Raw genomic sequence first — 25,741 nt, forward strand, 5'->3', positions numbered from 1 at the left:
TGTAATTAAATAGGGAAGCTGAGAGTCTGGGATGAGAAAGTTACACCAAATTCCTTCAAGCCTGAACATGAATTGGATGGAAAAGTAAATGAGGGCAATATCAGCATGTGTTGTGGAGCAGTGGGAGGATATAGTGTGGATTATATATGTCTCCATGGTAACAGTAACAAGTCATTTAAGAATCACAAATGTCTATTGTTAAAAAGCAAACATTTTCTCTGAAGAGGAAGTTCGAAAAACCCGAGGAAGTGGTCTGAGCTGAGCAGAGTTGGAAAGTTATATGTAAGGAATAGTAGCTGTCTTCTGGAATAAAAGGAAAAGGGCATGTGTTCATGTGGAAACATATATGATGATTTGTAAAGAGACCCTGCTGATGGCCTCTTTCATCAAAGAAGTGAAAGGCAAGCCAAGGGCAAAACAAGGAGAACCATGATGGAATTGTGGTTATTAAGAAAAATGAAGGCATTGGTACCATGGCCTTTGAACATATGAGTATCTATTATAGAACTGTTTTCAGGCACCATTGATATTCTAAATGAGAAAGCAGATTAATCTATAAGTTTCAACTTGGGGATGACTGTTCTGTCCAAGTGGGCAAGATTGAAGATCTTTTACTTTATACAGAATAGGGAACTTTCAAAAGGGGGCTTGAAATACAATGATATAATGAGGTATTTGGAGGCATTGAAAAGTTAGATAAAGGTGATGAAGGAGGGGGGTTAAAGTGGAACAATTATTATGCATTTGGTAGAGAATGTCAGTAGAAAGATTACAAATAGAATCAAGTATGGTAAGTGCCCTTTGAGAGCAGGTATAGAGATTTCCATCTGAAGATCTGGAATTGTGGATGATAGCTAGTGAGTAGTCAGAGCTAATGTAATCATTGGGCCTTTGGAGGTGAGAACAAGCAGTGACTTGAGAAATAATAAGCCTGTAGTATATCTGCATAATGAAAAACAAATAGCTTTCCAGGGACTCTTCAGTCAATGGTGGAAAGTTTCTTTACCCTCCATTAAAGACAAGACCATCACTTACTGATACTTAAGTATGTCATGAGGACTGTCCATGTTCAGAGTAGCCACCAAGTATTAGAGCATTGGATTCTTAGAAGCAAAAATAGATTGTTTGCTACATCACCTTCTAACTATAAAATTTGGAATTTTTATTAATGAAAATTATGGGACTTATATTTATAGGCTATAAATTAAATAAAAGATGTGTTTCTTCCTGATGTCTTCTGTATATCATTGACAGAAAGAATTAGTCTGTGTTTAAGTAAGGCCTTTATCTCTGTGGTTTTGGATATATCATGAGAGAAAACAAAATTTCAAATTTCTATTAAATCTGGAGTTGATGAATTTTGAGGTTATAAGAGAGTCTAGGCAGTGTTGAAGATATAGCACTGTCCATTTGAGGTGAAGAGAATGTGCTTTTCTTCTCTCTTTTTGTCTTTTGACATTATATCTCTTGAAGCTATATCAAATAAACAAAGGAAAGATAATACAAAAGGATAAACAGGTGAAGATGATTCCAAATATCTAAAGTATTTCATTTCATTCTCCCTCTCTCTTTCTTTTTCTCTGTCTCTGTCTCTGTCTCTGTCTCTCTCTGTCTCTCTTTTTCTCTTTCTCTCCTGTCTTCTAAACTTTATAAATTAGCAAAAATATATAAATAGTCTAACACAAAAACAGTTTACTGGTAATATCAACATGAGATTTTTTTTTTTTGCTTCCCTGTCCAATTTCTTTAATGTAATTCTCAAATACATAACTGGTCCAGTCTGCTGATTTTCATTCCTGTGTCTCCTCCTAGTCAAAAGAGAAGATGTGTGAGAACACAGAGCCAGGAGAGATGTCTCAAACTACCACGACCTCGCACACAACCACCATGCAGTTCAGGGTCCTGACCACCACCAGGAGAGCTGTGACATCGCAGATGCCTACCAGCCTGCCTACAGAAGGTACCCACAGATTGTTTATTTTTATAGGAAAGAAAAGGTTACTGGATAATTCCTGTTTACTGGAGGAAAAGCATATTGTTTGTCCAATTAACTTTCTCAAGAGTTTTTCATATTCAGAATTGCTTGATTGGAAAACATATGCTGGAATTCTTTACATATGACTATCCATGTTCTTAAGCCTTGGTTATTCATGATCTGGCTTTTTGTTCTCCCTAGAAAACAAACAGTAGGCTTCTAGTCACCTGGCTAAACCAAGAAGTCATCAAACCACATCCCTGATACAGGATTCAAAGGAAATATGCATATAAAATGACTTGTTGTGAAATTCTGAACAACAAATAATTTTACTCACATATTATAATATAGTAGTTTTTTTCGAGTGCAGTCAACCACAAGACAGTGTGAATATCACAAAATTGTCCTTGAAAGGTGCCTCCTATTATGGAAAAAGAAAAGCTACTTAAGTGTTCATGCGTAGGTGAAACTCATGTGTGAAGGAAATATAATCGTCAATAATTTATGACTCTCTATTCTATATGGTATTAGTAACAAGTAAGAAGAGGTGTGATATTTATTTAGGGGAGAACATTTTTTTCATGTTTTATTGTCAAAATCTTTGCTCTCTCTAGAGCAGGAAGTTAAATTTGGGCCCTTAGCTCTTAATCGAAACTTAAGTGGGTATCAAAAAGAAATAAAGAGGGATGGAGGGGGAATTTCAAATGCATTATGTTTCTCTTAAAAGTAACATGTAGTTAAATTCAAATTATTTTGGAATATTATTGTAAAGACTGTGAAAAAGGTATTTCAATGGAAACCCCAACTTTCACAGTGAACTATAACCTTTGAAATTGAAATGTATACCCTTTGTTTATCAATTCAGAACAAGATCTTTCCATAAATTAATTTTTCCTATTTTTACTGACCTAAATCTTTTAAGATAAATATTTAACTATTGACAAACCCTAAGTATTCCTGTTAATTTTTAATGCTTTAAGCCTTGATTTCAAGTAAATAAGGTCTTACTGTGAGTTGTTTTAGGAAGTTAAAATTGTATTTCAGGCTACAATTAGTGTTTTAACATTGTCACAGGATTGAGTCTCAGATATTTCACTAGTATCTTAGCCTAAACAATCACTGAGAAAAAAAATTATATTGCTACATCATGTAAAGTTAGATCTTCCTCTCTCATTAAGCTAGAAACTACTCTCAGTAAATTACAAAATGCATGTGTTTGAGTTAAAGCAGTTAATCCAGTTACCCAGTGTAAGATTTATGCACCTTTGGGATCTTTTTCTCTTATAATAACATTCAACTTTTCTTTCAGATGACACGAAGATAGCACTACATCTCAAAGACAGCGGAGGTAGGAGTGCACACCTTTCTTTTTATACATACTTGTAGACATTAATTCATTGCATTCGTTTTAATATAACAAAGGAACATGTGGGACTGCAAAGACAGAATGAGGTTAGATTTCATTCCTGTTAGTGTTTAACATGTGAAGAATTCCATGGGTTGGGTTGAGGAATGAAAAAGAATCCTAATCCTTGTGTTTGTCTACACAAGTGCATGACTTCAGCTACCAACTATGAGGTAGGACAATCATCGGCTGGTATTGCTGGGTTTTGCCACCCTTTTTTTTTTAGGTCAGTGTGTGTATAGTTATCTGCACAGCTTCATACACTTGCTTCAAAAGGTTTTTATTTTCTTTTGTTCTGTTCTGTTTGTTGTTTGTTTTTTTTTTTTACTGAACTGTATGGTTGTTTGTTTTGCACAAACAATTAAAAAGTAGGACAGTTAGTATGAATATATATTGTGCTAGGGTTTTTCTAGGTTCTATGATGCAAAGAACAGAATTTAAATAGTCAAAAAATATCTTACCAACAAAAAAACCTTTCTAACAATGCTTAAAAGTGTCTATACTGTTTCTTAAAATTTTTATGAAAGAGGGTTAACTAAACAGTACTCTGAAAATGCTAAAATGTTTTTAAAAATACTTATTTTTATTAAACCATATTATCTCATTTGTATGCTAGATATTGACAAACCATACTTTTTATAAGAAATGCTTTTTTTGGTTCGAGAAAGGGTTGTTACTTCTTTATAGCATGTATAACACAGGCATGAGATCATTTTGACACTGATCTATGCACAGGTTACTTCTGTGTAGACTCATATAATTTATGAGCTGAAACTAACTCAGAGGGCTGAAGTAATATGATCACAAGTTGAAGATCAGCCTCAGACATGTAAGAAGGTCTTAAAAGTAACAACAACAAAAAGTAACAGAGTGGGGGGAAGTAGGTAGGTAGTTAGACAGATAGATATAGGTGTGAATGTAGATAGATAGATAGATAGATAGATAGATAGATTAGATACAGATAGAGATACAGATATAGATAATAGATAGTCCACAGATGATATAGTAGAGGATGTTTCCCTTATAATTATAGAAAATAGTTACTAATTATTCAATCTGTCTTAAATAGTTATTCTCAGATGAATGCTTTTATGTGTGCACATCTCTAATTTACATTAGCACATCCAAAAGGGGAAGGAAAAACAGCTTAATTTTTCTATAAATGTCATTGCACCCAGTTTCATATTTCCTTGTGTTTTGCTGTGCTAATTTCATACTCATTATTGCATTGGTTCAGTAACTGAATGCATTTCCAGATGACCACTGTGGATTGCAGTTGTAAACATCTAAAATCATAGGCTTCCAAAGACAAAGACTGGCAATTTCCTAGTTCAAGATTATCCAAAGAGGGATGCTGATAAATTTCTTTTGATTCTAAGTCCTAATACTGAGACACCTTCTTTCATTAATGTGGAGACATTTCATCCTGTGATGGGTGTTTGTCACCACTGCTTGCTGTCTATCTCTCTAGTCTTCTCTCTGTGTAAAGGAGGCTTCCCAAGAGGCTTCCAGGGCATATGTTTCTGTTAAATTTACCAGCCTGAGTAGTCAAAGACCTTGTAAATAGGTAGCCTTGGCAGATAGTACCAACTTAGATAAGAACAAGTGAATCATAGGCAGAGTCATAGCGACCTGTCCCCTGAACCTTCACCTAGCCTATACCCTGTTCTGGAAGATATCTGTACTCCCCCTGAATACCTACGCTCCTGTGTCATCCCCTTCCCCACATCCTGCCTATTTGTGTTTATAACCCCTGTGTGGAAAAGTAAGAATTACGATTTGATAAAAAAAAAAAAAACTTCAATAACATAATCCATTTCATGACATTTGTTAAATTATAGACTACTTTTATTAAAATAAAGCTGCTAGAATAAACTTGGGAAAAAATTAACAAGGGTAGAAGGTTCAAAAACAATAACAGAAAAAGAATAAAAACAAGCAAGCAAGCAAACAGACAAAGATAACTAGAGTTTATGGGGATGGGTAGAGATGGGAGACGATGTAGGAGACCCCCTGTCAGTAATGGCTTTATAAAACTGCTTCTCGTTCACAATACAGGTCTCTTACATTCAACCTGAACATAAGGAATGCCAACAAGCTATTTCACTTATACCCACTGCATTATCTTTTTTCTTAAATAACTGATTATACTTATTAATGTTTAAAAATAAAAATCCCCTTTCTATATAATTAATTGCACATTAGTTTCCATTTCATCGGTTCTGGGGAAAGCAGGATGAGTGGACCCTCCCTTGAAATGCAGTGACATCACAGTCAGTAGAATCCAGTCTCCCAAACCAAGATATATCCTATATATTGTGTTCAAATTTTGATTTAGAGTTCTTTGATCCTTCTTGGCTTCTCTAGAAATTCTTGTTCAGTTAACCTGCACAAAGAACTTAGATTGTGTTCCTGGAATTCATGGCCATGTGGATAATGGTTTTATGCACAGGAAGCAAAGTCTCTATTGGGTTTTAAATTGCAGGACAATTGATCAGAAGAGTTCTATCTTTTAAGAATGACTGAACTGTATTTATTAGCAGGCATGACCATTAAAGGCCTTTTCTGACATTTGAATAGGTTGTCTTTAAATGGCACCTGCTACCTAATTAGAAACTTAAATGTCTTCAGAATGCAAATCAGAGACAGTTATATCTAGAAGAAAGGTGTGTTAGCTAAATCAAGGGGCGTGATTTTTAATTGAGGCATAAAATTTTCAACCACAATTCAACTCAATTTAACAAACTTAACTATGTTTCCAGCTATGCCAAAATTATGAAAATTAGGTCAAGCTCCAAAAACTTGAGCATATTTCATTATTTTAAAGTCATCATCAGATTTATCAAAGCATCTGAAATTGCATTCTTTATTGATTGCCTTAGAGGTTTTTCCATTAGATTGAGCAGAGTTTTTTGGCTAAAAATATGTGAGAATACATTTTTAAAATTTACTTATTTATTTATTCACTTTACATCCTAATCACATCTGCTTTCCAGTACTCCCATCACACAGCCCCTCCTCCTACTTTCCTTCCCTCCTCCTCTGAAAAGGGGGAAGACCACCTGGGTACCAACCCAACCTGGCATATCATATCACTGCAGGACTAGTAACATCCTCTTCCACTGAGGTTAGACAAGGCAGCCCAGTTAGGGGAAAGGGATCCAAAGGCAGGGAACCAAGGACAATCCTGACTCCAATTGTTGGAGGACACCCATGAAGACCAACCTGCGCATCTGCTCATATGTAAAGGGTGACCTAGATCCAGATCATGAATGCTTTTTGGTTGGTGGTTCAGTCTCTGTGAGCCCCCAAGGATCCAGGTTAGCTGACTCTGTTGTTCTTTGTGGAATCCCTGTCTGCTCCAGCTTCTCAATCCTTCTCCCAACTCTTCCAAGAGATTCCCTGAGATGTGTCCAGTGTTTGAGTGTAGTTGTCTGCATCTGTTTTGGTCAGCTGCTGGGTAGATCCTCTTAGAAGACAACTGTCTTCTTCTGCTCAGCACCTGTCTGCAAGCATAACAGAATATCATTAATAGTGTCAGGGATTGATTGGGCATACATTTTTAATTTCTAACATTTAAAGTCTCAGACACTGCCGGGCTGTGGTGGCACACGCCTTTGGTGGCACAGAACTTGAGAGGCAAAGGCAGGCAGATTTCTGAGTTCGAGGCCAGCCTGGTCTACAGAGTGAGTTCCAGGACAGCCAGGACTATACAAAGAAATCCTGTCTCGAAAAACAAAAAACAAAACAAAAAAAAGTCTCAGCTACATACAGAAGCCTGATGTAGAGTACAAAGCCATAAGACAGTCAGCCCTTCTTACTGCTAGAAATTCAGTGAATTAGGATCACCAAAAACTGACTATTATGAGCTGTCTACAATAAGAGACAATGAAATCACTACATTGGTGCATGTTGATTAAGCTAGTTCAGGAGCAAATGTCTCAAGAGTGAACGGTGTAAAAAGCCAACAGAAATGAGCTTTCATGCTCCCAAGGAAGGGTTGGTTAACTCCCATTCCATTGTGTTCCATTTCCTATTTGTGAACTTAATCTCAAGACATTTTGTCCAAAGATAAATGTTAGAGCTTTCTTCTGAAGTTCACAAGACTGCTTTTGAGCTGCCCCACCCCCCACCATTTTTTTTTGTTTGTTGGTTTAGTCTGTTGTGGCAGATCAAGTGTGTACAGTTACATTTATCCTTCAGTCAAACTACTTTCTGTCTCACATATATAAATCATCAAGGTGACATGTCTTCCTCTGTATCTGTGTTACCTTGTGTTTTTCATCTACTTCCTTTTTGTAGAGCACACTCTCAGAAGTAAAGGGAGACTGTTATTTCTTTTTGACAGGCTATTGAATATCTATCACCTTCTGTTTGAAACACTGTAAAATACCTTAGCATTTTGTTTTATCTGGCTTTGTATGGCTACTTTTCATGCTAGCTCTAATTCTATTCTGAACACACATCAAGTATAACAGTGAAGACTTCTTATGCTTTGAATGTTTGGAAATTGCCCTGGGATTAAATATTTTTCTCCTCAATTCTTTTAGAGTTACAGTTCTCATCTTTCTTTATAATGAGCTCATCTGGTTTTTTGCTAATTTTACTATGCTGGTTGACAAAATGATTCTAAGCTGGAACTGACCCAAACCAATTAAATTTTAACCTCTGGGCTTAGGTCCCAGAGGTCACTATTCTCACTAATTCCAGTGGCAAGTGGTTTGATGAAAACTTCATAAAAAATATGGAATATCAGAAGCATTGGGCTAGGGAATCTTGTTCAAATATATACATTTTAGCAGGGGTTTAGAAGCACAGAGCTGTAGCCTTAGCCAATCAGGAGGATGAGACAGAAAGTTTCATATACCAAGGCATGCCTGGGGTACAGAGGAAATTCAAGGCCAGCCTGGACAAACTAGTGATAACCTGAATGGAAATAACAGGTAGAAAGAAGACCAGGGAGATAATGCTTGTCATGGAAATGTAAGACCTTAGTTCAATCCAGCATAATCACATAGATTCTGATACTCTAGTTCAGATTGCCTCAATGATTTCACTGTATTTCTAACAAACTCTGGACTAATGACATTGCCACCCCTTCTCAAAACTTGCCTGATTATTGAGAGCTGAGAGCAGGCTCGATTCCTTCATGTCCAATCCTTAGAATAAGAATCGATGATGTATCTCTGAGTCCATGCATCAGTGTCTACACTAGGGCTATCCTGAGACGTATTAACCATTGGCAAAGATAAACTGACTCCATTTCCATATGAGGAATGCATCTTGCTTCTCAGATACAAAGGACCTGAAAGCATCATTTCTGTTGCACCTGTAATTCCTCTGACTCTAGTGTATGAGAATTAGCCCATCTAAGATGTCTTAAACGTTTATTTGTTTTAGTAAACATGGTTGTTCTTTCTGTTTTGATGAACAGAATGAAACTGCTGCTTTAAAATCATTTTTTACCTTAAAAGTTGTTATTTGATTGCTCCACCTAATAGCTTGAAAAATTGTTCTCCAGCTTGGGAAAAGGAAAAAACAACTTCACACTATAATGTCCCTTTATCATCTATGTTGATGTGTAGGTAGGATTTGTAGTTAGAATTCCTGCTGCTAGTAGATCATAACATAAAATAATATTGTAGACCCTCTGAGAAGAGGTACATGTGCGCTTCAAGGCACTGGAAATGTATTTTCTATTAACTGCTTGCAAATGCCCTACTATGTCCATCTGATCAATAACTACTTTCTTTTTAAATCTAATTTTACATCTCTCTGCCCAACTTGTGGACTGGCAACTATCATTCCAGAAGTAAGAGATTTGTATGTAAGATTCTGGAACCTGACACTTATGAGTGATCCTGGAAACTAGTTGTGTGTGTGTGTGTGTGACATGTCAGTATGTTAGCCATGTGTACTGGTTTGCATAAGAATGTCACCTCCATAGGCTAATATATTTAAAAGATTGTTCTCCAGTTAGTGGAACTGTTTCAGAAGAATTAAGAGGTGTAGCCTTGTTGGAAAAGATGTGTCACTGGAAGGTAGGCAGTTGGCTTAGAGGTTTCAAAAACCCACACCATTCCTTGTTAGCTCTCTCTGCCTCCAACTTGTGGATCAGAATGTAAGCTGTCATCTCTAGTGCTATTCCTGACCAAATGTTCCCATGTTCCCCACCATGATGGTAATGAACTCTAATCCTCTGAGAATACCAGTCCCCCAATAAACTCTTGTATAATTTGCCTTAGTCATGGTGTCTTATCAAAGCAACTGTACAACTGTAATCCCAGCAGTTGAGAAGTAAAAATAGGAGAGTCAGTAGTTAAAGATTAGGTATATAGTAGGTTCAAAATTAACCTGGGTCAACTGAGACCCTGTCTCAAAAAGCAAACAAACAAAACAAAAATCTGTGAGAAGTGAAGAGGGAAAAAGAAGAATGCAGGATGGACACGAGAGAGAAGGCTGTAGAGTTATGCAGTAAATTGTGTTCATTTGTGTGTAAATAAACAGTGCTTAGTCCTCATGTAATACAGTAATCTACTTTTAAATAAAAGGAATGCTTCAAAAACACTAATCTTTTTAACAGCTTGCTATTCCATTACAACTAATTTCTTCTTCAGTTTTTTTCTTTGGTGTTCAGATAATACTATGCAAAAATTTACCTCTGACTTGCCCAGTAAAAACAAGGGTTAATTACTTAACACATTCCTAAGTGTTGCAAGCTGTAGCCAAACGTTATTAATTTAGTTACAATAATGAATTAGCAACTTGTTCCATAAAGTTTAAGCAGCAGTACTTTTAATGCATGTTAAATATGCTTAGCAACCACTATAGAAAAAACCAAATAGTTCTAAGATGTTAAGTTTAAAATCTTGGGGATATTAAAATAGAACTGTAAAATGTATTTTTTTTAACCCAAAAAATGCCAGAGAGAAAGAATGAAGGGACACAGCAGGCAGATCCAATCAACCAGGCATGCCAAAATAGCAAAATGGCAACCCAGCTCCATAATCATTGTCTTCATTGGAAATACTAACTGGGCATTACTTATCAAACGGACGTCTTCAAAAGCAAGGTGCACAGCTGGAGGTACAACAAAGTGACAGAAGGCTTCCCCAGAATATATGAGGCCCAGGATTCAACATGTGACAACACTGAAAACCCAAATCAAGACTCAATTATGTGCAGAGAGGAATCAATGCACTGGGAAAACAAAAGCTTATACAAGTTTCAAGGTGAAGTCATGGGAATTCTGCACATCATCATGACAATTTATAAAACCCGAGTGACGCTGACTCTGAAACTAAATTTAAACACAGAGATAGGCAGGAAAATGTAAGAATGCAGGAAGACACAGCTCATCAGGAAAACACCACATTTTTTGAAATATTAGGTTAAAAATAAACAGAGGGAGGAAAAAAGAAAATTGCACTTTAAACCATACTGTCAACCCAGTTGGACGTGACTGATTTTAGATTTCTGTTTCTAACAGCTATTAAAGTGTAAATAGATTTGTCTTGGTGGGTAAGAGCATTTTCTAGGCAATCATGAGAGCTGGAGTTTGGGTCCAAGTATTTACATTACAAAAAATACATCCCAGCAAATGCCTGTCACTTCACCTCTGAGGAAAATTTATGCTCTCTTCTGGCTGCCAGACCTGGGTGTGAGTGTGAATGTGTGCACAGAGTCAACACACACACACACTTGTGCACACACACACACAACTACATTCATATAGGCCCTACACACAAATTGTGTAAGCCATAAAAATGAATCAGATAAGGATCAGTAAAAAGTCTGTTAACAACGATAGTAGACTTTACATTGTCTTGCTAAGAACTGATGTATGTGTGGGTTGAAAGCTATTAGTCTGAGCAAGAAAATGTCAACACAATATATACAATTTGTCAGTTATAACTTAATCTTATCAAATTAATTAATTCACTCTAAGAAAGGCAAATACCATGTTTTTTCTCATTAGTGTTTTTTAAGCTTTATTGCCTTATAAAATCATGTAAGTCACAAAGACATGAAAAGTGATAAACTGGTAAACTGAGAGAATTGACAGGAGGAAGTAGTGACCCTTGAACATATATAATATTATATATAATATACATATATTATATGTACACTCATAAATATATATTATAACTATATATAATTAAAATAAAATCTTAAAAGGAATCTAGGGAGAAAATATTACATTTGGATTATCTTCAGATATGTAGCAGGTCAGTAATGCTAAATAATGTGTGATTAAAAAATGAAGAAATCACACCAAAAACTTAATAATACTCAAAGAAGTGATAACAAAATCAAATAAATTAATGACATCTTGCACAGTAAGGTGAAGAAACCAGCCAACTTCTTCTGAGTGCTTCAATGTAATATGATTCTATGTGAAATCCATGCACTATCAAAGTTGATTTACAACAATACAAGTCAGTATGATGCTTGCCTAGGGGTTGAAAATAATAAAGACTGAGAAAGGGACAAGAAGTTTTTGAAGGAACAAAATAATTCTGTTTCACACTTTAATGATTACTACTTATTGATTATGTGTCTGTGTGGAGATATGTCAAGTGAGCGCAGTTTCCCTGGGGGCTGAAGCCAGAGACATGGGATCCTCCTGGAGCTGGAGTTACAGGCAGTGTGAACCACCTAGAGTCATATAGGGAACTAAACATGGGTTCTCTAAAAGAAAAGTTAGCCCTCTTTTCTGAAAGGTTGGAATATTTTACTTTTTTATTAGTTAAAACTTTATTATTAAGAAGTTTCTAATAAAGAACTTCATGTACTCAGACTGACTAGACCCGAAGCCTGTACATCACAGTGAGTTTCTATACAATAGCCACACTAAATTAATTAATTAATTTTAATTCTTTATTTAAAATATAATTACATCGCTTTTCCCCTTCTTTTCCTTTCTTCAGCCCCACCCCATGTCCCTTCTTTCTAAACCCTCTCCTTCACTCTCAAATTGATAGCCTCATTTTCTTTGATTGCTATTGTTACATGTGCGTAAATATATAAATAAACGCTGTTAAGTCCATTTTTGTTGTTTGGGTAGATAAAGTTTCAGGGCTGGTGAGTTTACATTGGATAACCAAGTCAGGGGCACATCTCCGGGAGATACTGATTCTCCCTTTCTCTTCCTTTCTCTTCATAGTCATTAGCTGCCTCCATAGTTATTTGTCTAGGGGTGGGATCTTGTTGATGCAGCCATTTTTTAAGAGAGGCAGGCTCTCAACAGATTTCTTGGTATTCTGCTATTGAAAATCTTTCTGACCCCTCTTCTGTGATGTTCCCTGAGCCATGGATACTAAAGCTGCACTGCAAATGTATCCACTGAAGCTGGCTCCCCACAAGCCAGTGATTTCTATATGGTAACTAGCTGCTGTTTGCTGTAATGGTCTCCATTTGCTAGATAAAGAATCTGCTTGGATGAGGACTAATGTATACACTTATCAGTGGTGAAAGGATAAGATTTGGAATGTAGTTGAGTATGTATACTGGGCTAGCAAATTGGTGACAGTAGATTTTGTCCTAAGAGCCATGATCACACCAGCCCAGGACAACTGACTGTGTATCTACTTAATACTGTTAACCTTTTGAGCTGTCTTCACAGGCACCATATCCAATATCTTGATTTAGATAATAGTTACTAGGATATGCATAGTTATTTAAGTTTGTGAGTTTGCATATCTACAATATATATGTTTCAGTAATATAAAAAGTTTACCTTGATTTCAGAAAAAGAGAAAAGAAGACATTTTGCTACGCTTTTCACCCAAGATTACTACTTTTTTATGTCTTCCTTAGGAAAATGCTTCCAGGGGTCTTGAAATTTTCTACTAAAGTGAAGAGCTTTATTTTTAGTGAGTCAGCTGCTTTAATAGTTGTAAAATTGAACAGTTCTAATTATTTGAAATATGTTTTAAATTAAATTGTACTTTAAATTATTTATAGAAATGTTCTATTTAGTTGCAAATAATAATGAATTTAGCTCATTATTGAGATATTACATTTATACCAGGCAGTTTCTGAGGGCTTGGCATGTTTAAAATTACTCAGGCTCTAGAACAGTGTATTTTTCTAGTACACTGATCCTTTAATACAGTACCTGATGTTATAGTGACCCTGACTATAAAATTATTTTCATTTGCTATTTAATAACCGTAAGTTTTCTACTGTTATGAATCATAATGTAAAAATCTGTTTTCCAATTTTCTTAGATGACCCTGTGAAAAGGTCATTTGACCTCCAAAGGGGTCATGACCCACAGGTTGAGAACCACTGCTCTACAGCATCCTGCCATCCCTTTCACCCATGAAGTTTCACGAGCACGGAGTTTGTCCTTTGCCCAGGGCCCCAAGTTTTCTATGCATGTAGCTCTCTACCACCAAACTTCCTCCCAAAGTTATTGCTTCTCATGCTGCTTAAGTGACTCTGCATCCATTTTGGGGACAATGCTCTACTAAAACTATCCCATAGGTTAGATAGGTGGCACCAACTTTGCCAACTCCATTATGAGATCAGAAGGAGGCTTGTTATTTCTCATAACCCATCCCTCAGTAATCTGAAAGCAAAGTCTGTGCAACTGGTAAAATCATGAAAGAGTTAGTTAGCTACCAGTCAGGTAGAAGTCTTTTGTGCAATTGACTGGGTTAATGAACTTAGACCCATCTCATGCTCACCTATAGACAAGCAATAGTCTCTCTGAAAAAAATCAGTGCATGAGGATATATTCTTCCTGTACTTGGCATTCTGAGTCTTGAGGAGCAGATAGAGCTCTTTCTTAAGCAGGTTACTGTCTCTGCTGGAATCAAGGTCTTAGCCTGTGTCTACATTAATACTGACTCCTGAACTCTACACATCCAGCAGGCTGCACCTTAACAGTTTCATGTTTTTCTTTCTGTAATTCATACATGAAGGATCACATACCAATTCTAATGACATGAGCTAACATTAACGTCAAGGCTGTAGCCAAGTGTTATGGGGGCAGGGAGTATTATTCCATTCCAAAATCTGTTTCCTGGAGATACATACACCAGTAAAGGAATCCTGCCCATATTTCCTTCTAGAAAACTTAAGCAGACATCAGACCTTAGTACCGTTTAGACTTTAAATGCATCAGAGATTCACATTCCAACTGTGAGGCATACAAATTACCAAACTAGCACCTTCAGCAACTAAGTGAATCCATATATTTGGGTTTTTTTTTTTTTTTGGGGGGGGGGGGGCTAGGGGGTGCTTTGAGATGCAAAGGTTCTTAAGTTTAATTATAAATTCTAAAATCAATGAACCTGAGATATGACCTCTGAAGACTTGATTTTATTTAGATCCCTACCAGATCTAGGCAGTGGAAACCTGTGATTCAGATGGTGGCTCCCAGGTCTTCTCCTATCTGCCACATCCCAGCTACATCTCCGGACTGCATGCTTCATCAGTGGTGTGGATGCAGTTACATGTGTGACTGACCTTCATACCTCATCTTAAAAACTCCTTCATGTCACTCAATACTCAGGATCCTGTGGGGTCTGTGGGATCTTTTGTGTTTCTGTATTGCAGTTTTGAAATTTTTCTGTGAAATAGAATTGAAGTTTTTGTTGGGATTTTATTATATTTGCAGGTTTCCTTTGGTAGTATGGGTACTTTTATAATTTGAATTTAATTACATTAGAATGTTAATTTATCCATTCTATATTTTTTCTTTTCTTTTCTTTTCTTTTTATTGGATATTATATTTACATTTCAGAATTTATCCCCTTACCCCATTCCCTCCACCACCCAGGAACCCCCTCTCCCATTCCTTTTTTTTCCTGCTTCCATGAGGATATGCCCCAACCTACCCCCCACTCCCACCTCCCCAAGCTTGAACCCCCCCCCCCACTCAGTGTTCAGCATTCATGGGGCCAAGGATCTCCTCTCCCACCTATGCCCAACAAGGCCATCCTCCCCTAGCTATACAGATGGAGTCATGGGTCCTTCCCTATGTGCTCCCAGGCTGGTGGTTTAGACCCCGGGGAACGAACTTGGTTGGTTGGTATTGTTGCTCTCCTCATGGCGCCACAAACCCTTTCAGCTCCTTCAGTCTTCTCTCTAACTCCTCCATTGGGAACCCCTTGATCAGATCAGTTGTTAGCTGTGAGCATCTGCATCTGAATATGTCAGAATCTGGTAGACCTCTAAGGAGACAGCTATATCAGGCTCCTATCAGCATGCTCTTCCTGACATCCACATCAGCATCTACCTTTGGTGACTGCACATGGGATGGATACCCACGTGGAATGGTCTCCAGACAGCCCCTCCTTCAGTTTCTATCCCACACTTTGTCTCCATATTCGCTCCCTTGAGTATTTTGTTACTCCTTCTAAGTAGGACCGAGGCATAAACACTTGCTCTTCCTTCTTCATGAGCTCCATGTGGTCTGTGAGTTGAATCTTCGCCATTTCAAACTTTTGGGCTAATATCCACTTATCAGTGAGTAAATACCATGTGTGTTCTTTTGTAATTGGGTTACCTCACTCAGAATGATGTTTTCTAGTTCCAACCATTTACCTAAGAATTTCTCGAATTTATTGTTTTTAATAGCTGAGTAATACTCCATTGTGTAAATGTACCACATTTTTGTATCCATTCCTTTGTTGAAGGACATCTGAGTTCTTTCCAGCTTCTGGTTATTATAAATAAGGCTGCTATGAACATAGTGGAGCATGTGTCCTTGTTATATGTTGGAGCATCTTATGGTTATATGCCCAGGAGTGGTATAGCAGGGTCCTCAGGTAGTGTCCAATTTTCTGAGGAACTGTCAGACTGATTTCCAGAGTGGTTGTACCAGCTTGGAATCTCACCAACAATGGAGGAGTGTTCCTCTTTCTCCACATCCTCCAGGATAGCGAAAACTATTCTCAACAATAAAAGAACTTCTGGGGGAATCACCATCCATGACCTCAAAATCTACTACAGAGCAATAGTGATTAAAAAACAAAAACAAAAACTGCATGGTATTGGTACAGAGACAGGCAGAAAAATCAATGGAATAGAATTGAAGATGCAGAAATGAACCCACACACCTATGGTCACTTGATCTTTGACAAAGGAGCTAAAACCATCCAGTGGAAAAAGGACAGCATTTTAAACAAATGGTGCTGGTTTGACTGGAGGTCAACATGTAGAAGAATGCAAATTAATCCATTCTTATCTCCCTGTACAAAGCTCAAGTCCAAGTGAATAAAGGACCTTCACATAAAACCAGATACTATGAAATTAATAGAAGAGAAGGAGGGGAAGACCCTCGAATACCTAGGCACAGGGGAAAAGTTCCTGAACAGAACACCAATGGTTTATGCTCTAAGATTAAGAATTGACAAATGGAACCTCATAAAATTGCAAAGCTTTTGTAAGGCAAAAGATACTGTCAATAGGACAAAACAGCAACCAACAGATTGGAAAAGATCATTACCAATCCTACATCCCATAGAGGGCTAATTTCTAATATATACAAAGAACTCAAGAAATTATATTCCAGACAACAAAATAACCCTATTAAAAATGGGGTACAGAGCTAAACAAAGAATTCTCAACTGAGGAAACTCAAATGGCCGAGACATACCTTAAGAAATGCTCAACATCCTTAGTCATCAGGGAAATACAAATCAAAACAACCCTGAGATACCACCTCACACCAGTAAGAATGGCTAAGATCAAAAACTCAGGTGATAGTAGATGCTGTCGAGGATATGGAGGAAGAGCAATACTCCTTATCCAGTCTATAAACATGCAGTTTATAAACATGCAGGGTCTTCTATTTTCTGTTGTCTACCTCAGTTTCTTTCTTTCGTGTTCTGAAGTTTAATTGTGCAGCTCTCTCACTTTATTGGTTAAAGGTTATTGCAAAGTCATTTTTGAGGGCTGTGGCGATTATTGTACATAGAATTGTTTCCCTGCTTTCTTTGTCAGTAATTTGTAATTGGTTTATAAGAAGGTTATTGATTTTTATGTGTTCATTTTTACCAGGCCACTTTACTAAAAGCATTAGTCAGTTATAGAAGTTTTCTAGTGGATTCTGGTTTTTAAAAGAGTTTTTTATGTTCATATGCAAATAATATGAAAATACAAGTAGAATTATACAGACTAAACAGGTTGTACTTATGTACTTAGTAATTTTATTTGTCTATCTGTCTTTCTATCTATCTATTTATCTATCCATTTACATTAATGAAAAAGAAATCCATGAATTTGAATGAAAACAAAGAGGGGTATGTGGGAGTATTTGGGGGTGGAAAAGGGAAAGTGTAAATAGTATAATTACATTTATAATCTCAAAAATTAAGATATAATTTAAAAGAAAGAATACTTTGACTTCTTTAATATCTGTATTTCTACTCTCTGTGTCTATAGCTATATTGTTCTAGCTAAGAATTCGAATGCTATACTGAAAAGCAGTGTGGACAAGGGACATCCTGGTTGTGCCTGACAAAGTGCTTCTTGTTTTTAAACATTTAGCAAATCCTAATTTATAGGCTCGTTTTCTATAACTTTTGTGGAGCAATGTCTCCTCTCTTTCTAGTCTTTCTGGCGCTTTTATCATAATTTTTGATTTATTTTATTTTGCCAAGGTCTTTCCGACATCTACTCAGATGATCAAGTGAGGCACAGGTGTTCACTTATAAATATTGAACCATCTCTGGAGTAAATCTTATTTGATCAAGATAGAAGACCATTTTGATGTGTTCCTGGTTTCTATTTGCAAGGTTTTTTTTTTTTTTTTTTTTGAGAATTTATAAATCTCTATTCATCAAGAAGATGGGTCTGTACTTTTTGGTTGTGTCTTTATTGAGTTTAGCTTTTAGCTACCAGTATAATTCTGGCTACATAAGTTTCAAAGTATTCCATTCTTTTCTTTACTATGGAATAATTTGAGGCATTCAGTTTAGTTTTTAAAGGCTTGGTAAAACTCTATGGTAAATTGAGCTCAAAAACAACATTAGCAATAATATTAACATGACCAATAGCATATCATAATGTGTAGGAATGCAATTATTCTGAGCAGTGCTGGCTTCAGACATCTCACTGAATACTCACTTTGTGTGAAAAATAAGGGCAGGCACGTTATAAGCATCATCCCATGTCTCCACAGCCATGATGGGACAGGAAGTATTATTGTGCTTGTTATAGAAGTGGGCACAGAGTGAAAGAGATGCCTGTCCTTTTGGTGAAGCAGTATGAGCTCCTAACCTTGGCAGGTTGTATATCAGCTTAGTGCTTCAAAAATGTATCTATTTTTATGCCAGATATTTTCTGTTATTGCGGATAGCATATAGGTCCTTCCACATTCATTTTTTGGGGATATTTTATTTATTTGCATTTCAAATGTTATCCCCCCATCTGGATTTCCCTCTGGAAACCCCCTATCCCATCCCTCCCCCACTGCTTCTATGAGAGTGCTCCTCCACCCACCCACCCCTTCCTGCCTTCCCGCCCTGACATATCCCTATACTGGGGCATTAAGCCCTTACAGGACCAAGGGTTTCTCTTCCCATTAATGTCCAACTAGGTCATCCTCTGCTATATATTATGGCTGGAACCATGAGTCACTCCATGTGTAATCTTTGGTTGGTGATTTAGTCCCTGGGAGCTCTGGGGGGTGGTCTGGTTGGTTGATATTGTTATATTTCCTATAGGGTTGCAAACCCCTCCAGCTCCTTCAATCCTTTCTCTAATTTTTCCATTGGGGACACTGTGCTCAGTTCAATGGTTGGCTGCCAGCATCTCCTCTGTATTTGTCAGGCTCTGCCAGAGCCTCTCAGGAGACACTTATATCAGGCTCCTTCCACATTCTTAATGAACACTGCACTACTGAACCATATGACCAGTCCTGAATAGGATGCCCAGTCTATGTTCTGAATATGTGATTCATTTCCTTTTGAAATTTTGTTTCTCAGGTAGACAATTTTTTCATGATGAGGATATTTGTAAAATGCTGCTTAAAATTAGTGAGTGTAATATTATACAGATGAGTTTAAAATCAGATAGAGTCACTTTTTCTGACCTACTTAACCTCGACAAACTTTGTCGACCACACCTTTGATGTTCTATAATGAGTATATTCTATGAAACTATTGCTAAATTTTCTATCATTAAAAATCTCACTATCTTAGTCATGCAAGTGTTTGGTGGGGATTTCTTCAAGGATCTACCCATAAAGTCCTTTGAGTTTATACTTAGCTGACAACTTAGACACTATGATGTCCTTTTAATATAAACTTTTAACCAAAATTTTATGTATGCTTCAGAAGAGAGAGTCAATGGTCAGTGACATGTCATTTCTGTTTTGGGAGATAAGCAAGCACACATGCACACTCAAACAATCATGACCAAACTCAGTGCCTCAAAGGAAAGTCCATCCAAACAGGATGAGACCTGTGGGGGAGAAGAAAGAGAGAGTATAGAATGAGAGGATAGAACAGGGAGCAAAAATGCCAATAGTTAGTATAGAAATGTGTGTGGGGGGGGGGTGGTGTGTGTGTGTTTAAAATTGCCACAGAATTCTTAAAAAGGAAAAAGAGAACAAAAATGTAAATGCATCTTAAATAAAGATGATAATTGGACGTAGAAAACTAACAGTGTGAAAAAAATTAAGTACTTAAAGCTAAAGGCAATGCTAAAAGTAAATATTTGAAAACTAGTAGATGGTGACAAAAAATAGCATATAACAAAAGTATGGAAAAATCAAAGTGGATATTTTCAAAGTCTCATCTGTGGCCCTATAGTAGCTGTAAATATTATCAATCCACTCTGAAGTGCTTCCCTACACTCAGAGTAGAAGTTCAACTAACTCAATATGTCATTGTGCACATGACTGCTCTGATTCTTCATTTTGATGAAATCCAGCATTTCTCATCTTATGGTTTCACAGATATTTTACTTACATTCAGTTTCAAAGATAAGAAATAATATATTATTGTTTTTAAACTAGGATTTTCATACTTTATCTTCTCTGAATTCAGAACATTACAAATGCATCCGTGAATAAAATTTCACTAGAAAAGGTCAGTAGGAAAGACTAGAAAACATAGGCAAGACCCACTGCCTTGCAGGTGCTATTCTCACCATACACCATGTGTGTGTGTGTGTGTGTGTGTGTGTGTGTGTGTGTGTGTGTGTGTGTGTGTGTATACACTTGTCTCTGGTTTTTTAGAGAACTTCCTAGATCTCATGAATGGAATGTCACAATATGCATCACAGCAGTATGGGGTATACTTGGGTATACTTTATAAATTGCTTTCAGGTCATCCTTATTCTTAAAAACTTTTTTGTCAACAAGATGGCTCTGTAAGTAAAAGATGTTGATGTACAAGCCTTGTAGCCTGAGTTCAGTCTCCAGAACCCACCAAATAAATGAAAAAAGAGAGACACGACCCCAACTTGTAAGGTTGGATTCTGATCACCATACATCACACACACACACACACACGCAATGGGCTTGCACACAGACATAGACATGCACACATGCAAGCACACATGTGAACACACACATATACCATAACCATTTTGAAATATTAATAGACTAAGACACATCTAGAAAATGGAAACCCTTATATTAAGAACTTGAAAACTGAGTTATGAAAATTTAAAAGATGAATAAATCATCAGGAGAAAACTGAATTTGGTCAAGGTCATGATAGTGAGTATAAAAATTTAAAACAAAGGCTGGAAACAAACAAGTCACAAAACCAAATCAATTACAAGGGAAACTTACACAGGAGAATCAATTTAGTTAGAAATTTTATCATGTGATTTTTCCATTACTTGCTTTAGTATATAAATGGTTTAAATTCTATTCCACAAGGAAAGCTGTGTGACTGTGTGTTTTTAATCAAAATGTGGAACATTGATATTTAAGGCATTTTTACTTCAATTTCATTCCAAAGAAAGAACATTTTGGCAATGTCGATGTAAGATTTATGGATTTTGAGCAAATAAGTATAGGACTTTGCCCAATCCACCAGGCCTTCAATCCCCAAAAGATATTAATAAGGTATGGAATTTATAGGCTGAAGTATTTCACTTTTAGGCCAGAAGAAGAGTTAGTTCTAAAGGGCACACAATTTTAGACAAGAATTTTTATTTTTCCTTTATTCTCAGACTTTGAGGATTGGTGAGATTTGGTAATAGACACTAGTCTCTTTAGCAATGTGTAAATTATTTTATCATATTCGAGATGCCTAATGCTAAATGTACAATATCATTACCATGCACATATAAATTCTAAGAAAACAATATAAAAGATAAGAAGACACAGTTTTAAAATCCATCGGTCCACTTTGAAAAAATGTGAAATTGTTGTTCTTTCACCCAGCCATCTTTTTTCTTTCTCTTTGTTTGTATGCTTTTCCTCCTACAGGCTCATTTAGTCATGAGTGTTATCTGGAATAGAGTAAACAAATCAATTTCCATAAATTTTGGCTATTTTTCTACATTTAGAACTCTGTGTATTCACTGTATGGTGACAAAATCTCAGGCAGCAATAACAAATTGCTTTGACAGATGTGACAATTGTTGGGCCTCTGTGTCTGAATATTGATCCTCGTTCTATGAACTCCTAACAAGCTGCAAGCCCTCCATGGATCACTCAGCGCACCAGATGAGAATGTGTCACCTTTGATATTATTGATTTTCTATGATTTATGCTTTAAATCATTTCTTAAACACTATAAACCACCTTCGCTGTGTGGGTGTTTAATGTATGTTTTGTGACTGGAGGTCCCATTTGTGTTGTCTTGCTGCTTTTTCTCATTAATCCCTCTTAGTTTGATGCTCAATAAAAATCTAAAGGCAAGACCAAATATTGTAATTATTTGGTTTATAATATTGAATTGATACTGCTTTGTTTTGGTTTGCTTTGAGACATGATTTTTTAAAAAGCCTATGATATTTCCAAGAAAAGCATAAGAATTTTGATCTCATGACCAGATTCCTTGGGACCATGTTTAAACATTCCACTTTACAGACTCTAATGAGCAGCACAAGAACTCTATACTTGAGGTATATGCAGAGTTTTCTTTGGCATACCTCTCTCCGCCGATTTAATATGTCAGTGCTGATTATTTTACAAAGCTGGCATTTTACTTTACTGTCTTTTAAGAGGGAGTATTTGTTTCAGTTTGTTTGAGGGTCTTCCCACAAGGTGCATAAATTAACATCTGATGAGAGGTGTTACCAAGGACTTGCTTCTACTTTTTCTCCATTTTTGTTTGGCATTGAGACAGTCATAATTTTGATGACCCCTGCATATTGTTTATAGATAACCATGTGCATACCCTATTGTATTCTTTGAGAAGTAATGAAAAATTGAAAACCAAATAAAGAACTTAGAATCCAAAACACATCAATGCAGATAGATGTTTTAGTTCAACAACTTTTAACACCCCAATATAATCCTAGGTAATGTGGATCCCTAAAGTCTTTAGAAATAAAGAAGCTTTTTACAGTATTTGCAGAATGATAAGAGAAGAAAAAGTATTGGTTTTATTACGTGGGAATAGAGGACTATGTTCTCCAAAAAGAAAAAATAAATGCATGAGCCTTTTGCCTCACACCATAGACGATCACTAGGAATTGTTCAAAATTAGCACAGAAGTGTTTTGTAATAATCTGGAGTTAGATGTGACATTTTTTCTTAAATTGATTGCTTTTATGACAACACATCATTTGATGCATCAGGGTTACTTGACATTCACAGGCCAATTAATATCTGTCTACATTTTAACAGTGTTTGAGAAACTATCAAAATGGCATATTTCATTAAAATTATCATCTGAAATTTTATGAAATGATTATTTACCTAGCAACAAATCAGACTTTATATAAAGAACACTAGACATCACGAGGAGTCAAAACATCTATAAAACAATGTAAATGTATCTTTAAAGGGTGATAACAAACTTAAACCAAACTTGTTTGTCAAACATGGCTGAGTAATGATGGTGAGAGCTGATATTTATGGCTAAACAAACAGACTAAATAAGGTTTACAACCTGGAATACGCAAATTTGGTTTTGTTTTATATTCTGAAAATGGGCCATTTAGGTCCTTCAATTTAGTAATAGCTTTAGTTTTGATTTGCCTCTTACTGAATTAAACGTGTTTTCTGCCCTCTTCCTCCTGAGCAAGAAGGCCGCTTGCCTCTCTAGCAGTTCTGCCCTTTGGTCGACTTGGAAAATGATGGTGTAATGTCAGCTCAGTGCTTCTATTTCCCTTCCATGTCCTGACACGTCAGACATGGGACTGAAATGCAGTACCATGCTTATGAGGATGTGGAACCCACAGAAATACAGTAGAACAAACACTGGCTGGCTGGTAGATAAACAGAAAGGGGAGAGATAGAACATCAGACAGAGAATGGGGGCAGAAATGGGAGAATGGAGAGATGGAGAAATTCAGAAAAATAGAAGAACAAGGAAGAGATGGTGGGAGAAGTAGACTCACACATGGGGCTCATAGAAACATTACAGATTTTTTATAGGACTCAAGTATTCAGTTTTACTACAACTGTCCCACGCTAACATTTTAAATCAATCCTGTTTTCTTATAAATGCAATATGTCATAATCATGGAAAATAATATGTTAGTTCATAAGATGTAGTCATAATTGCATCCTTAGTAAAGAAGACGAATGTCTAGTTTTTAATGGTGGTTGGAATCTGTCACTATAATTTCCCTCAACCGACTTCATATAAAAATAAAGTATTAATATCAGAGCTTAGCATGAAATAAGTGCTTACTACATGCCAGGCGCTCTCCCTAAGAACTCTGTATGTAGATGCTCAGCTCTTCTAGGAACTCTGTGGAGGAATAATGTCGTTGACATCATAGTATGGTCTGGGCAACTGAGGACAGGGAAGATGAGGTCACTTGCTTTCATGGAAATGTCTTCCCAGAGGCTGTCACCTGCTTTCAAAGGCCTTCATTATTCATTCACTTTTCATCCTCTGTCACTCTCTTCTTGCTCCTTCCCTACACTTGAGAAAGTGCTTCTGATTGCCAGCACTGGCCTGAGCTACATGAGAGGCACAACCAACACCCTTGTTAACAGCACAAAGCTATGCCTTGAACTGTCTTATAAATTTTCTTTCCTTTACTTGAAATTACCAGGTTTCTTTTTTTTCCAGAATGATATGCCAGACTCATGATGTCACACGAAAAGGAAGAGAAATGCTTAGAGTTCAGTGTTAGCTGAGGAAATGATGATCAGAGCTGAGGTTTTTTTTAGCCTGCCTGCCCTATTTGAGCCCGGCTCTAATTTAGTAAGTTTGCAGCTTTAGCACAGGTCTTAGTTTCCTGCTGCCTCTTACATCACCTGTTAAAGGCAGGGATGATAATGCCTACCTCTTAGAGTTGTTGATTGGACATATGCAAGACAACAAACATGCAACGGTATATTGCAACTTTATATATAGTGAATTGCTCTTGAAATTTTATATTATTTGCTAGTTAATTTATGAAATGGGAGAAAACCCTTTAAGATTTTGAGTATTGGGACTTGGAGAAGAATCACTGACTACAGAGGGTCAAGCAAAGTGCAAACCAAAACAGTGAAAAACTAAAGGAAGATCTAGAATTAGGCTCTGATTATTGGATTAAATAGTGCAAAGGATGGTGTGAGCTGGGCTCAAAGAGAGCAAGCAGGCTATAAACTTCTGCTTCGATCATCATTTAGAATTCTGTAAGTTCATGTAGACCATTCATCCTAATAGGAAACCATGTCTGTATTTTCACTAACAAATTCTTAAAGTTACAAACAAACAAACAAATAACCTAGATGCTTACCAATTTGTTTAGTAAAAAGATGTTTAAAACAAAAAATGTAAAAGAGTGAGAATAACAGAGAGAAGAACCACCAATATAAAGAATATCTGTCCAGATTAAGAATTAGCTAGTGACTCAAAAATACCAGTCACATTACACACTAGCACACAGTTACCTCTATGGCAATCATAATTTAAGATGTTCTCTAAATGACTGAACCGTCATCAAAAATCACAGAATCTTAAAACACTTCAGAGATTATTTTATGTGGTTGATTGACCACTTTGGGTTGGATAGTTATTACATTTGAAATTACATTCCTCCCTTTTCCAACTCAGAAAATTGGTATTGTAGTGGCATATACCTTGCTAGAATTTACAAAAATGATACCAGGCTGCAGCATACTGCAGTCTTTTCATGTGCTATAGTTTTCACTTTAGGAAATGATAAAAATTTTTGAGGGTCTCTTTGGCTCCACCTGTTATATGCTTCTAAAAATCTTTTCGGTTTAAAACAGATTTTGAGAATTGTACTCTGAGGTTCTGAAAGTA

General features: G+C 36.5%; 1 protein-coding gene across 2 annotated transcripts in view; it reads left to right on the forward strand.

Annotated features, from left to right (window-relative positions):
• Positions 1-25,741, forward strand: part of Plxdc2 (plexin domain containing 2) — a 366,505-nt gene that overhangs the window by 316,797 nt on the left and 23,967 nt on the right. For both annotated transcript variants that reach the window (XM_034510583.2, XM_034510585.2), the window contains exons 11-12: positions 1,813-1,960; positions 3,285-3,323. In XM_034510583.2, the coding sequence (XP_034366474.1) occupies positions 1,813-1,960; positions 3,285-3,323 (187 nt within the window). The remainder of the gene's footprint in view (positions 1-1,812; positions 1,961-3,284; positions 3,324-25,741) is intronic.

This window comes from Arvicanthis niloticus, chromosome 8 (genome assembly GCF_011762505.2).
Source record: "Arvicanthis niloticus isolate mArvNil1 chromosome 8, mArvNil1.pat.X, whole genome shotgun sequence".
NCBI lineage: Eukaryota > Metazoa > Chordata > Mammalia > Rodentia > Muridae > Arvicanthis > Arvicanthis niloticus.